Source organism: Ranitomeya variabilis, chromosome 1, assembly GCF_051348905.1.
Source record: "Ranitomeya variabilis isolate aRanVar5 chromosome 1, aRanVar5.hap1, whole genome shotgun sequence".
Taxonomy (NCBI): Eukaryota; Metazoa; Chordata; class Amphibia; order Anura; family Dendrobatidae; genus Ranitomeya; species Ranitomeya variabilis.
The window spans coordinates 566810457-566825023 of record NC_135232.1 but is presented as its reverse complement, the minus strand read 5'-3'; the positions used below and the strand labels follow the sequence as shown (position 1 = coordinate 566825023).

At 43.6% G+C, this 14567-nt stretch overlaps 1 protein-coding gene across 43 annotated transcripts in view; it reads right to left on the bottom strand.

Annotated features, from left to right (window-relative positions):
• GPHN (gephyrin) overlaps nucleotides 1-14567 on the bottom strand; it is a 593334-nt gene that overhangs the window by 306468 nt on the left and 272299 nt on the right. For all 43 annotated transcript variants that reach the window (XM_077257154.1, XM_077257160.1, XM_077257187.1 and 40 more), the window contains exon 5: nucleotides 9733-9827. In XM_077257154.1, the coding sequence (XP_077113269.1) occupies nucleotides 9733-9827 (95 nt within the window). The remainder of the gene's footprint in view (nucleotides 1-9732; nucleotides 9828-14567) is intronic.

Genomic DNA, 14567 nt, shown 5'->3' with positions numbered 1-14567 from the left:
GATGTGGAGGGATCTTTTTTTTGGGCCTACATAAAATAATGAGAACATTTGTATGGCATAGTGGGCGTTCTCGTATTAGTCACGCCCAGTTAGTCCGGCGTAGGGAGGGTGGAGGTGCGGGCCTGCCCGATCTGCAAGCCTATCATGCGGCGACTATTGGAAATTGTATCCTGGACTTATTTCATAATAAGACAGCTAAACTCTGGGTGGACATTGAACATGAATTATCTCCTAGCCTATGTTTGGGAGTTTTTTGGCTCCCATACGGTGTAGACCTGGGGAGGATTGATATATCTGCGACATTGTACACTATTGTGAGGTCTTGGAGGCGTTTTGCGAAGCGGTTCCGTTTGGCGAACATACCGGGACCGTTAACTCCCTTGGTCGGTAATCCTGGACTCCCCCCTGAACTACAACATCAAGCATCTATAGTATCCCCTAGTACCCAGGGAGCTGTTACACGCATTAGAGACGTGACCAGTCAGACAGGTATTCTACCATTGGGAGAAATTCTGGGAGAAAGGAGGCAGATGCCGGGGCATTGGCTACAATATTTACAACTTCAGAGTTACATCAGGTCTCTAGTGCTGGGGAGCTCGTACCACATGTCCACTGCTATTGAGCAATTTTGCTTTATGACACAGGGTCCGACACATTCTGTTTCCTTGATATACGGTTTGATAGTGTCTGGGGGGATGGGAGATGGACCTCTCAGATGTACGTTGCAATGGAAAAAAGACTTTCCCAGGGAAATTTTGCCTGAACTGTGGGTAAAGGCCTTCACATTCGCACATAGGATGTCGGTGTCCTGCAGAATCCAGGAGCTGAATTATAAAATTCTGACACAATGGTACAGAACGCCTGCTAGGCTACATAGAATTAACCCGACAATCTCGGACATCTGTTGGAGATGTAATCCATGCTACACATATGGTGGAATTGCAGTGGTGTCAAACCTCTCTGGAATGAAATATTTGCCTTATATAATCACATAACTAATAAGCAAGTGGAGGTGACACCAGAGATAGCCTTATTATCAATTTTCCCGGGCTCTGTATCCAAAAATAAGAAGAGTATATTACCACATTTCATAAATGCAATGCGCCAAATCATACCCAGATTATGGAGGCCCCCGATAGCTCCGAGGCAGATCGACTGGGTGGAGGCGCTGGACGTCTTGTGTAGGATGGAGGAGATGAGGGCTTTTGATGACAGGTCGGGTGTCAGCTGGTACGTGGTGTGGCATCCGTGGATACAATTTAAAGAGGCTCAACATTTACAATTGTGGATATCGCAGGGTGTACTACCCAGTCCCTCATAGTAAAAATCTATCAGGTTGTGGGTTGTTGGAGTCTTATCACAATGCCTGCTCTGACATCCGTTCTTCTCTTCTCTCTTTTTCGTTTCTTTTCTCTTTCTCTTTTCCTATCATTCTTTGTTACTCTTTGTTCATTTGCCCTTTCTTATTGGTGCGACCTGCTCTATTCCTTCTCATGTTATATACAAATAGAATGTATAAACTGTTATATAACCACCATGGTGGTAGTGGTGTTACTGATGAGGGGGAGGGGAGGGTCGAATGTTGTTACCAATATAAATGGTTATCATTATAATGTTTGTACACTTTACCTTATTGCTTAATAAAAATATATTGAAATTAGATCTTGAAATTAGATATTGAAGTCAGATCGCTGACACTTTGCAATGCACTATGTCTATGTCAGATCAGCGATCTGAAGTGCACTGCTCCTGGCTTAACAGCGCCTGCTCTGAGCCTGACCCCATGGCTCCGGAACGCTGCGATCATGTTTGATCACAGTGTGCCGGGGGTTAGTGTGCCAGATGTCAGCTGCGATAGTCAGCTGACACCCGGCCACGCTCCCCCAGTGAGCCCAGCCGATCGCTATGACGTACTATTAAGTCCCAGGTCACCTTGACGGGATAGTACGTCATATGGGATTAAGGGGTTAAATATGACACCTGAGCAGTTAAAATTAGTGGTCTTCAAAAAAAAGTTGTGCCAATGCATGCATACCGAGGACCAGTGCGGGAGCATGCACTAGAAGACGATTTGATTGCTGCTGAACCTAGGAATGCAGCAGACACAGCACACAGCGATGATATCCTCTCCTTGTGTGCGCTCCTGCACTGGTTCCCAGAACACTCTGGGTGTTGCATGTGCAGATTGAGAGCATCGCTTGCAGATAGATGCCGCTGCGTATGTGCCGGTGCCATTTTGTTGGAGACCTTTTTTTTTTTTTTTTTTTTAAAGACCACCATATTAACTGTGCAGGTGCCATATTTAAAGTAAAATGATGGCAGAGCACCAAAAAAAGACCGCTATACAGGCCGCCACAAAGCATGAGCATCTCATTAACTCAAAACTTCAAACACCGATTAAACAAGAACTACAAGATGGATTTCTTCAACCCAGATATTATTGCAATCAGTAGAACGGCGCCGACCCAACACTGTCTTTAGGTTACCGTGCAGAATCCTGCTGACAGGTTATCTTTAAGATAGTTACATAGCATGTGATATAAGTTATCACAAGGTCACAGCTGACAAGCTTCCTACTGCACATGCTCACAGGAACCTGCTCAATCAACATTCTCAGATAAGTTTTTGGTAATGTAACAAGACAGTGCTAATTTTAACATACTGTAGTGATTCCCTCCTTAGACAAAATAAATGCAATTTGCTGATTAAAGATATTTAATATGCAAATTGCCTCTTCAGAGAGGATGAGGACTTGAAAACTATATCGCCACCTGTTGGAAGCAGCAATCCTACAAGTCATCCTTTAACGAGTAAATCTCAATTTGCAGACACAGTGTTTTGGGGTATTGCCCCTCGTCAGTGCAAAGTATGAGCTCTGATTTGGCTAGGTAGGAGGTTCTGGACTGAGGTTTAAGGGGTAACGTTTCTGCTATTGGAGAGTGACATAGCAGCTCGGGCATGCAAAGGTAAGGAGGCTTATTCGCCGTGCAATGCTTCCTAAAGGTATGTAGGAATTTATTTATAGTGGGGGGGTTTTCTATTCCTGGAGAACACCATTACTTGGCTGAAAAATTATTTTTTGTAGGAGACATAAAATAAATACGTCTGTAGAAAACAAGAGGTCAGACCTTATAAAAATCAGATAATTAGGGCTCCCCAATAAATCAAGAAGATGCAAGTCCCATACTCTCAGCCACTCTCCTTATTAAAGGGTATCTCTCAGTAGGATTAACCCTCCTAAGTCGTCTATGTTGACATGTAGGTCATAGAAAGTTGAATAAAATTATATCTTGATATCTGTGAACGGATGTCTTATTCCAAAGTAATGCAAGTTTTTCTTAATATGTAAATGAACTCTTAAGATCTATTGGCTAGACATAGATCTCCCTGAGAATCTGCCTCCAGAGCGTATTTAAGATGATAGGTGGCATTACCAGTGCGAGACATGTAATGACTGATAGTCTCCTGATCTATATCTCTCACGATGCCCCACTTTATTTAAAGTAAGCTCTGGAGACAGATTCTCAGGGAGATCTATGTCCGGCCTAGAGATGATAATGGCTAATGATTTACATTTACAGCCTACAGACAGACTCTCTTTAAGGCTGTGTGTACATGGTACGTTTTTGCAGCATTTTTTTCCACTCAGAAATGGGCCAAAAGCACTAGGAAATCCTTATGCCAGCTAATTCAATGAGAATCCTGAATTGTTGTGCATATGATCAGTAATTTTCCTTTGAGTAATTGCAGTGCGTTTTTTTCTGCAGCATGTCAGTTCTTTGTGCAGATTTTTAGGATTTTTCAACCATTGACTTCAATTGAGTCAGTCAAATCCACAGCAAAAACGCAGGAATATAAATGTTTGCGGATTTGCTGAGTTTTTACGGACTTCCTATGGTGTATGACAGCGCGATCTCACTTGTAGAACAGTCACATCGGGAGATGTGACTGCTCTAAAACAGCGCCGTCTACACACTGACAAAAGCGTCATTGCCCCTGCAGTGATGGCACTGAGCTGCGGTGAGAGAGGTCACACGAGGTCATCTGCGGATATGCTCCGGTGATCTCACTCAAAGCACCACCGCTGCGTGAGAACTTTATCACACAGTGTTGGTGCTGTAAGTGAGATCAGAGGGGTTCATCAGCATTAAAAGAGGCATAGATGCTCATGAGGAGAACATAATTTTACCACTATACAAGTCACTAGTTCGACCACACTTAGAATACTGTGCACAGTTCTGGTCTCTGGTGTATAAGAAAGACATAGCTGAACTGGAGCGGGTGCAGAGAAGAACGACCAAGGTTATTAGAGGACTGGGGGGTCTGCAATACCAAGATAGGTTATTACACTTGGGGCTGTTTAGTTTGGAAAAACGAAGGCTAAGGGGTGATCTTATTTTAATGTATAAATATATGAGGGGACAGTACAAAGACCTTTCTGGTGATCTTTTTAATCATAGACCTGAGACAGGGACAAGGGGGCATCCTCTACGTCTGGAGGAAAGAAGGTTTAAGCATAATAACAGACGCAGATTCTTTACTGTAAGAGCAGTGAGACTATGGAACTCTCTGCCGTATGATGTTGTAATGAGTGATTCATTAATTAAATTTAAGAGGGGACTGGATACCTTTCTGGAAAAGTATAATGTTACAGGGTATATATACTAGATTCCTTGTTAGGGTGTTGATCCAGGGAACTAGTCTGATTGCCGTATGTGGAGTCAGGAAGGAATTTTTTTCCCCATGGTGGAGTTACTCTTTGCCACATGGGGTTTTTTTTGCCTTCCCCTGGATCAACATGTTAGGGCATGTTAGGTTAGGCTATGGGTTGAACTAGATGGACTTAAAGTCTTCCATCAACCTTAATAACTATGTTAGCATGTTACTATGTATCTCTCTCACGGAAGCTCAGTGCTATCACTGCGGGAGTGGTTACCTCCTGTCAGTGTATCACCGGCTGTCCTTGAGAGCAGTCACACAAATGACTGCTCTCAAAGTCATAAGGATCGTCGTAGGACATTATGGATTATCAGACATATTTTTAAAAAGTTATGCGGCACTCACAATTATGTATATTGTGATAGTCCTTTATTCCATCTTATGGTTACTGGACATAAAAAGTGACATGCAGGTTACAAAGGCATGCGAGGAGAGAGTGACCATCGGCCGTTTCACGTACCAATGCTTCAACGGGTCCAGATGGCATAAAGGACTAGCACAATGTACGTAATGGTGAGTGCTGCATAACTTTTTAAAAATATTTCAAATGACTGTTTACATTTATGCAGAGCACAGCTGCCTTGGCTGTTTGGCTCCACTTGCCTGTGTTGCCTCACACAGGTGGAGCTCTGCAGAGCCTTCTGCTCTGTACTCCTCCAAACACCAAACTGACACTGACCCTGACAAATGTAAACCCTATACTGCAGGGTTTTTAACTGGAATCTGTGGCTTTCATCCACATGGAAAACACGGCCAGGAATGAAACGGACCGCAACACTCCTGTAGTCAGTTTTAAAACACAAAAGCCCAGAGCAAGTTTTCTGAAATCTGCCCTGGACAAATAGCTTGTCTAATACTTATACTCACTTTTATTCTGCATTGCAATCACAGCTACGCCTGTACTGCAATGTACTCCGATGGCCTCAATACGCCTCTGTGCGCATCCTGGGGGGACCACAAAGCGACCCTCACATGTAACACCAGTCACTGCCTCACAGCACCTTGAACCATTCGTTCAGCTGCTGAAGCTCTTCTATGGGGAATCCACCCTCCCTGCATGGGATTTGTTATAAAGTGAACTGGTGCCGCATTTACTCTTCTTTGAACACTATCATTATGGATTATTATCTTTTTTGCGGACAGGTGAGGAACATTGTTCTTTATTATTTTAATTTTGTTACAGGAGACATTTTCTTCTGTGAATTGGATGATGTATGGTTTAATTTAGCTTCAATAAAGGAGTCTGTGTCATTATTTCAATTAAAGGACTATATTCTGGGTGTGTGTTTTTATACTGTACAATATGACTATGGGGTTAGTAATGGAGCGTCTTGTAGACTCCTCTCCATTACTAACCTCTAGGCTTGATGTCACCTGACAATAGAAAAGTGACATCAACCTCAATAATATCACTCCACTTGCCAACACACCAGGGCAAGAGGGAAGAGCGAGGCTAAAAGACAGATTTTGTGCATCTTATGGATGTGACATTTCTGGGGCGGCTGAGAGCCGATGTTTTTAGTCTGGAAGGGGGTCAATATCCATAGCCCCTTCCTAGGCTATTACTATCAGCCAGTAGCTGACTGCCTAGCCTTTGCTGGTTAGATTTTTCTAGGGGGACCCTACGTAAAAAAATTTTTTTAGGGTTCCCTGTAAACTAGCCAGTAAAGGTTAAGCAAACAGCTGTGAGCTGATATTAATAGCCTGAAAACCTTTATGGCTATTGTCTCCTTCCCACAATATTAACATCACCCCTAATCCATTGGCTTTCCCTTTGCTGGTTATGAAAATTAAGTGGGAGCCCACCCATTTTTTTGTGCATTTTTTGTAAAAATTTACAGGCATCGCAGTGCACAATGATTTCTGCCAGTTACTGATTTAGTAATGAGGGTGTCTGGCTGAGTCCTCTTCATTACTAAACCTAGGGTTTGGTGTTGGTGACAACTGCTGACACTAAGCTCTAATCCCATTACCCTGATGACACTGCATCAGAATGAAAAAGAAGGTGTTGAACCAGGAAATTACATCACAAAACATGTTTTTGAAATATCTTAATTTATCTAAAAAAAAAAGCATTAAATGTTACACAAAAACGTATGCAAAACGCATTAAAAGAACTCATGTTTTTCCTGCCAAGAGATGCAGAAATTTCTGGAAGCAAATACTCAAGGTGCGCACATACCCTAAAGGACACAAGCATCTTCGTCCATGCCATCATCCAACATGGTGGCCCTTATTTTCCCTGAAGTCTGTCATAAGGAAGAGTTAGAACACCACCATACAGATTACATGTAGGTCTAACCCGAAAACTTGTCTGGCAGTCATTCATCTAAGGCTATGTGGGCACGTTGCGTATTTGCTTGCAGATATTTCTGCAAGGTTTCTGCATCTTTTGGCAGAAAAACGCTGCTGAAAATAGGTGCTTTTTTATGCTTTTTTTCATGCATTTTTGCAAATCCATAGAGCTAAATAAAGATATATCATTAGAAAACAAAAAGAATTGTGATAACATTTGTTCAACCTCTTCGGCCAGATACCCTCATTAATATTAAATAAACACACACACACAAGCCTATGTAGGAGCATTAACATAATTAACCTACATATGCTGTAACAAAAAAGCAACTGTCACAAATCTGCGTGAAATGCAATATCTGTTTATTTAAAAAAAAAGGATTAAAAAAAATTGCTTGGGCTCCCGCATAAATTTTCATAACTGGCAGAGAGAAAGCCAAAGGCTGAAGGCTGCTGTTAATATTTTGGGAAAGCGCCGATAGCCAAAGGTTCCCAGGCTATTAATATCAGCTCACAGCTTTTTGCTTAGCCATTACTGGCTACTTTACAGGGGAACCCCAGAAAAAACTGACATGTGGTCCCCCTATAAAATTGAACCAGCAAAGGCTAGGCAGACAGCTGAGGGCTGATATTAATAGCCTGGGAAGGGGCTATGGATATTGGCATCCCCTAGGCTAAAAACATCAGCTATCAGCCACCCCAGAAATGGTGCTCTTCCCACTTGCCCTGTAGCGGTGGCTAGTAAGGTTCATATTTGTGGGGTTGATGTCACCTTTGTATTGTCAGGTGACATCAAGCACACAGGTTACTAATGGAGAGGTGTCTATAAGACACCTATCCATTACTAACCCCATAGTGATATTGTATAAAACACAGACTCCCAGAAAAAAGTCCTTTATTTAAAACAACCACACAGACTCCTTTATTGAATCTAAATTTATCATACTTACTGAACGATTAATCCCGACACCCTTGTCTCCTGCAAACAATCAAAAAATAATAAACCAACATATCATACTATCCTGTCTGACGCAGTCCACTTAATATCGAGTGTCCCATGGCGATCTCACGTTTAGAAGAGTCACACCGGGAGATGTGACCGCTCTACCCGGAGATACACTGACAGGAGGTAATTGCTCCCGCAGTGTATCATTGAGCCGCCGTGAGAGTTCACCGGAGTTCATCAGCTCCATTGCTCTCATTTATGGAACTACCGCCCGTCTGAGAACTTTCCCATGTAGCGGTGTCGTGAGAGCACCGGAGCTGAGAAGCTGATGAACTCCAGTGAACTCTCACAGCAGCTCCGTGATACACTGCGGGAACGATCACCTCATGTCAGTGTATCGCTGGCGGTCGGGTGAGATCGACGTGGGACACTCAATATTAAATGAACTGTGGCAGAAAGGCGAGTATATGTTGGTTTATTATTTTTGATTGTTTACAGGAGATATGGGCTTCGGGGATTAGGTGTTAGGCGAGTATGTATTTTGTATGTGAATATGTAAATGTTTTTATTTTTTTAATGAACACAGGCGCCAGATAATGGGACTATTCTCCCATCATCGGCTTATGCTGTCTCTGTTATATGTGACAAATGATGTAGCAAGATGGGAGTAGTAGTCCCATCAGACAATGCCTGAGTACGCCCGTCGCATGGGTCACACACACATACACAGAAACACGTACATATTCTCCGCCCACACACATACACGCACATATTCTCCACCCATACCCAGAGACACAAGCACATATTCTCCGCCCACAGCACATATTCTCCGCCCACACACTCTTCCTCCTTCTGACATAATTTCCCTTTGACAAATCGCAGCGTTTTTGGCAGCAAATCTGCAGCAAATAAGCAAACCTTTTTACCTTTTTACACCTGCAAAGTTTAAACAGATGCGGCACTCACCCGAATGTTGCAGAAATCAGTGTCTTTTATTCGCTTTATGCCCCTGGACCCGTAGAAGCGCATCCGCGTGAAACGGCCGTCGTCCACTTTCTTCTCCCCGCACCCCTCTCTGTCTCCTGCTGCCTCTCCCCAAATGTCTAATGTTGCATAAAGCGAATAAAAGACACTGATTTCTGCAACATTCGGGCGAGTGCCGCATCTGTTTTAAACTTTGCATTATGTGGATTTCTATTTTCTTGTTATATGAAGAGCACCTCCCGTACATGCAAGAATAGAGCTTTGTGTTAGAAGTCTTTGGAAAAATCTGTCCTCTATAGTCACAGCCTGTGAAGATTATCCACATTACCTGGTGCCGCTCAATTCTGGAACTTTTTACACCTGCGTTTTTGATGCAGATATGACTGACTCAATGAAGTCAATGAGTCAAAAATTCTGCAGAAACGCAAAAAAACGGACATGCTGCAGAACATAAAATGCTGCAAATACGGACGGAAATTTATGGATCATGTGCACAACACTTCAGGATTGTCATTGAATTACCTTGCTTTAGTATTCCATTGCGTTTTTGGACTATTTACTCGCGTAAAAAACACATCGTGTGCACATAGCCTAAAGTGTATGACCAGAGCCCTTGCAAACCTCCACCTATCACATTCCAGCATTCCAACATGGATTTTCAAAGTAAGTACACCAGTTTTATCAGGTCTAAGAGATTATTTAATGTGGTATGCGGTACCAGTTTTACTCACTGATTATTTGGGATTGCAACAATAAAAATACCATCTCTTATAAGAGTAGATTCTTACCTAGAGAGCATTCCGAGGGGTGTAACATTGAGGGATCCCATTAGCATTGCCAAGGCCATCCCTGGAGCTTCCCGCTCTATTACTTCTTTTGTGGCCTACAGATGGAAACAATTTGCATTAGTATTATGGCCAGTTTCACTAGAAGAATTGAATACTGAGTAAATTACCGGTTCTATGCATCATACTGTACATCACATACACAATTACTTATGTGGCATGGTGTCGCACATCGCTCTTCCATTATTACGGCAAGGTCAGCCGTCCTATAATATATAGGCATTCAGCATAAGAATCTGCATGCACACGAGAGATCATTGTATACATTTAGGATGCATTACTCTCCCGAGAAGTACAGTTTTGAAGTTTCTTTCTCAATATTTAAGAGGCACAAAAGTTAAAAGGAATCTCATTTGAGTGCAGAATAATTTAGGAGCAGATACCGTGATTCCATTACATTAGATATAACAGGGATTCTTTCAATTCAAGGTCTGATGAAGGTCTGATTGTAAGACCGAAACCTGAGGCCTGATCTGAATAAACAAGTTTTTTGCATCAAAGAGCGTGCCAGATTTTTTATATACTTTGAGATATAGGAGTGGTATCCTTATCTTGGCAACTTTAACAAAACGGAGTGACGTGTATCCTATCCTTGAGGGATTCTATCAAACCTGCACAAAGCAGTGCAGTAAGTGACACATCATCGGAAACAGGGATTCTTGTCCCTTCATCGTGCTGCTCTCAGATTACATAGCAAAAATCTGCTGACTGGTTCCCTTTAGGCAAATTCTAGGTTAAGCTTGTTCAGTGTCTGAACATTCAGAGGCATTTCTGGAAGCTTCTGGACTCAATGCAAAATTAGTTTCAGGGCGTCCACCTAAACTATGCTACAATGTGGCAGTGAGCCTTTTGGGCTCCCTTCTGTACTAGGGCTACAGAGCATGCCCACTGCACATCACACAGCATGCCCACTGTCCATCACTGAGAGCATGACCATTGCATTCTCTCATAAAAGTCAATTAGTCATTTGGGGGATTTCTTTTCAGATAATGTTGAGACACTGACCAGTAAAATAAATTTTAGGTTCAGGAACTTATGCAAGGTCTAGGACTTTATAATCAAGGGGAAAGAAAAGAATAAACATACAATAAATGTAATAAAAAATCCAAACACTGTAGAAAAAGAAAGGATTTCTGACTATCACAGATTATTTCCACTTTGCAGCTCTTGTGCATTTCACTTTTTCTCTGACATAATATTACACATAGATCTATGATCGTCAGCATGTTTAAAAATGCATTAATGACAGTAAAAAATGAGGAAGCCTCGAATCAGCAGATGAAAAAATACGGCCAATCCAGATGAATTAAATATACCGCCAATAAAAAGTGTCTTCACTCCACATCTGAGACAGATCAAAGGAAAACAACTGTCACAATTTGTAGCTTGGCATCCAAAAAAAAGTTTTTAAGGCAGAACCGTAAAATGTGATGATTTATTTTATTTTCTGGTGCATCCATCATTACTGAATACAGCATATTGAGGTCACAATTCGGAAATAAGCATCCAATGGTATAAAAAGAAGAGCAACCTAGCACACAGACACATCCCTTTGAGGGAGAACCAAGCCCTACTACTTCATATTGTGGAATTGGGGACAATGAAGGGTTTTGCAGAGGGGAGAAGCGGAGGAGTAGCGAGGACAAAAGTGGATTAATAGGGCAGCAGAGTTACAGACAGAGGTGTGATGATGCGATGGCGGATGATGATATCCAAGATCCCACATGGAGTTAAGGTCATTTGAGTGACATAGGCAGTTTGGAGGAAGTGGTGGTAGTCACACTGCCCCAGCTGCACAGCCAAAAAGGGAGCAGGGTGAAAAAGCACTGAGGGTGGCCCCTAGCCAGTTCGTCGGCTACTACTGGCCACTGCGCCAACGAACTGGGCACACCAAAGCCAACTTAAAGAAGCTCCCTGACAAGAAGTGGGTGGTTTGCACACTTTGCAGTTAGAGACTGAAGTAAAGCAGAAATGCTCTTAACCTGAGCACCACCTGCATGATGAGGCATCTGAATGCAAATCACGAGTTGCCTCCTCCTGCTCCCTCTTCTGCTTCATTCTCGGCCTTGTCCTTCCCCTCCTGAGCATCAGGGCCACTTGGCTACCCACAAATATAGGATGTGACAGCACCACCACCAGCAGTGTCACCGAGTATACCCACACCATCCCATTGAAGGCCTCAGCTGTAAGTCCCCCAAACACTGGATCCCATATCCTACATGCGGTCTCACAAGTGATTTCTAAAAGGCTAACAACATGTTGGAATCACAGGAGCCACAGTACGTGGTTCCCAGCCGCCACTAAATGTGCTGGTGTGCCATCCCTATCCTGCGCGAACATGTTGCATACAAAATCAAGTGTACATAAAATCAGGACCACCGATAAACGGACTAGTAAGCACGGGCAGGGACATTACATCTCTCTATCTGCCCACTGGTAAATGTTGTGCTGGCTGGGCCTGAGGCAGAAAACATTTGGTGCAAGTCCTACCACTGCAGAGGATTGTTGGACGTTTTGGAGATGTTTCTCTGTCCATGTCGCCTCCTCCTACTCTCCGTCCTCCAGCTACTCCTCATCCGGTCAGCGCAACACCTGCACCACCAACTTCGGCACAGCCAGGGGGAAACTACAGCAGGCTGTTCTGAAACTCATCTGTTTGTGGGAAAAATCCCACATCATGCAGGAGCTGTGGATGGGGATGAAAGAATAGACATATGTGTGGTTGGTGCAGCTAAACCTCAAGCACAGCCTGGTGGTGTGCGATTCCAAGCAAAATCCCGTAGCGGCTCTGGGCCTAGCTAGTTTGACGCACATCCCTTTCCTGGTGCATGTGCTGAATTTTGTTGTGCAAAGCTTCACAAAAAAAAAATTACATAGATGTCAGAGCTGCTGTTAAAACTGCAGGCTGTCTGTGCACACTTCCGACATTCTCACACTGTCACATGTCTGCACCTTCTCACACATGTTCGCCTGTCTGTGCTGCAGCGTCACTTCTGCCTTCCGGCTCGCCGCCTCATATGTAACATATCCACAAGGTAGAACTCCACCTTGCACATGCTGGAGAGACTGTACGAGCAGCAGAAGGCAATACTGGAGTTTCAGCAGCACGCACAAGTGTGTCGCTCTGTGGAACACCACCACTTCATGACCAACCAGTGGGCTTCCATGAGGGACATGTGTGCCTTGTTGTGCTGCTTCAAGTACTCCACGAACATGGGTAGCGCTGGTGACTCCACTACCAACGTTACTATCCTACTTCTATGCCTCCTAGATAAAAAAAAGTTTCAGGCGATGATGGATAAGGTGGTGGCACAAGAGGAAGAGTAGGAGTAACAGGGACCATTCATTCCATTATCAGGCCAGGCATGCACTTGTCTTGGAGTATGGGTTCCTGTACCAACAGCGGCCAGGTACACAAATGTCTATCCCTGAGACAGTTTTGGAGGATGAGAAACAACCATAGTCACAGCAGAGCCGCACTCAAAGTGAACAGGCCTCACTGGAGCGTGGCTGGGGGGATACAGACGATACACCTCCCACCAAGAACAACTTGTCGTTGCCTCTGGGCGGCCTGGCACACATGAGGCAATACATGCTGCTTTGCCTGGGCGATGACCGCTGAGATGCATTAGCAGGAGGAAAAGATTACATTATTCCCATATTCACTCAGGATTAATAGGTTAAAACCTTATCCTTAATAATAGGTTAAAATCTTAGTTAGTAAGGGGATTTTACAGAGCCCATGACAGCATCACCTGAGAGAGGGTATTCGCCCACCAGTACAGGAAATCTACTACAAAGGCGGTACCTCTCCTCCGCATCAGTTTGGTTTCAGTGTACGGGAGGACCTCCAGATAGTAACACAACTGTCACCAAACACATTTTTCTTAACACCCTTAAAAGTGCACACCAAAGGTGACAAAGCGGTGGAAGGAATATAAGGGTGCTGTCATTTGCTCTGTAAAAGCCCGTTACCGGTAAGCAACTAACATTTTTTCCTTTCTCCCATTACAGTACCACCAGAGAGATTTAAATAGATCAAAAGCCCCTAGGGAGGGATCACCGCTTGCAATACCTTCCTCCCAAAGGACAGGTCAACAGAGGAGGACAGTCTGAGGCGACAGTGTCTATAGAAGGTGGAAGAGGAAGACCATGTAGCTGCCTTACATATCTTGTCAATCGACACCTCCGCTCTTTCAGCCCAGGAGGTCGCCATGGCCCTGGTGGAATGGGCTTTCAGGCTTACAGGGACGGGCCTATCATTAGAAGTGTAAGCTGAGCTAATGGCGTCCCTTATCCATCTAGCTATGGTCCCCCTTGTAACACCACACCGCTTTCTGACTCCCTGGAATGACACAATTGCTTTGTTCTAAGTACTGCATCAGGGCCCTCCTGACATCTATTGTGTTAAGTCTGTATTCTTCTGCAGTTTTTAGCTTTTTACAGAAGGAGGGAAGAACTACCTCCTGACTCCTATGAAACTTCGAGGCCACTTTGGGGAGGTAAGCTGGATCTGGCCTCAAAATCACTATCATCTATTACCTGCATAAAAGGATGATTAATAGATAGGGCCTGTAAATCACTAACTCTGCGGGATGACGTCAGGGCTACTAGAATCACTGTTTCTAGCATTAGTATCTTAACTGACACTTCATGAAGGGGTTTAAAGGGTGAACTTGTTAAGGCTTCCACGACTAGATTTAAGTCCCATGGAGGTATTTTTGGAGCTGGTATAGGCCGAGACCTCTGGCATGCTTTAATGAACCTAGCCACACATT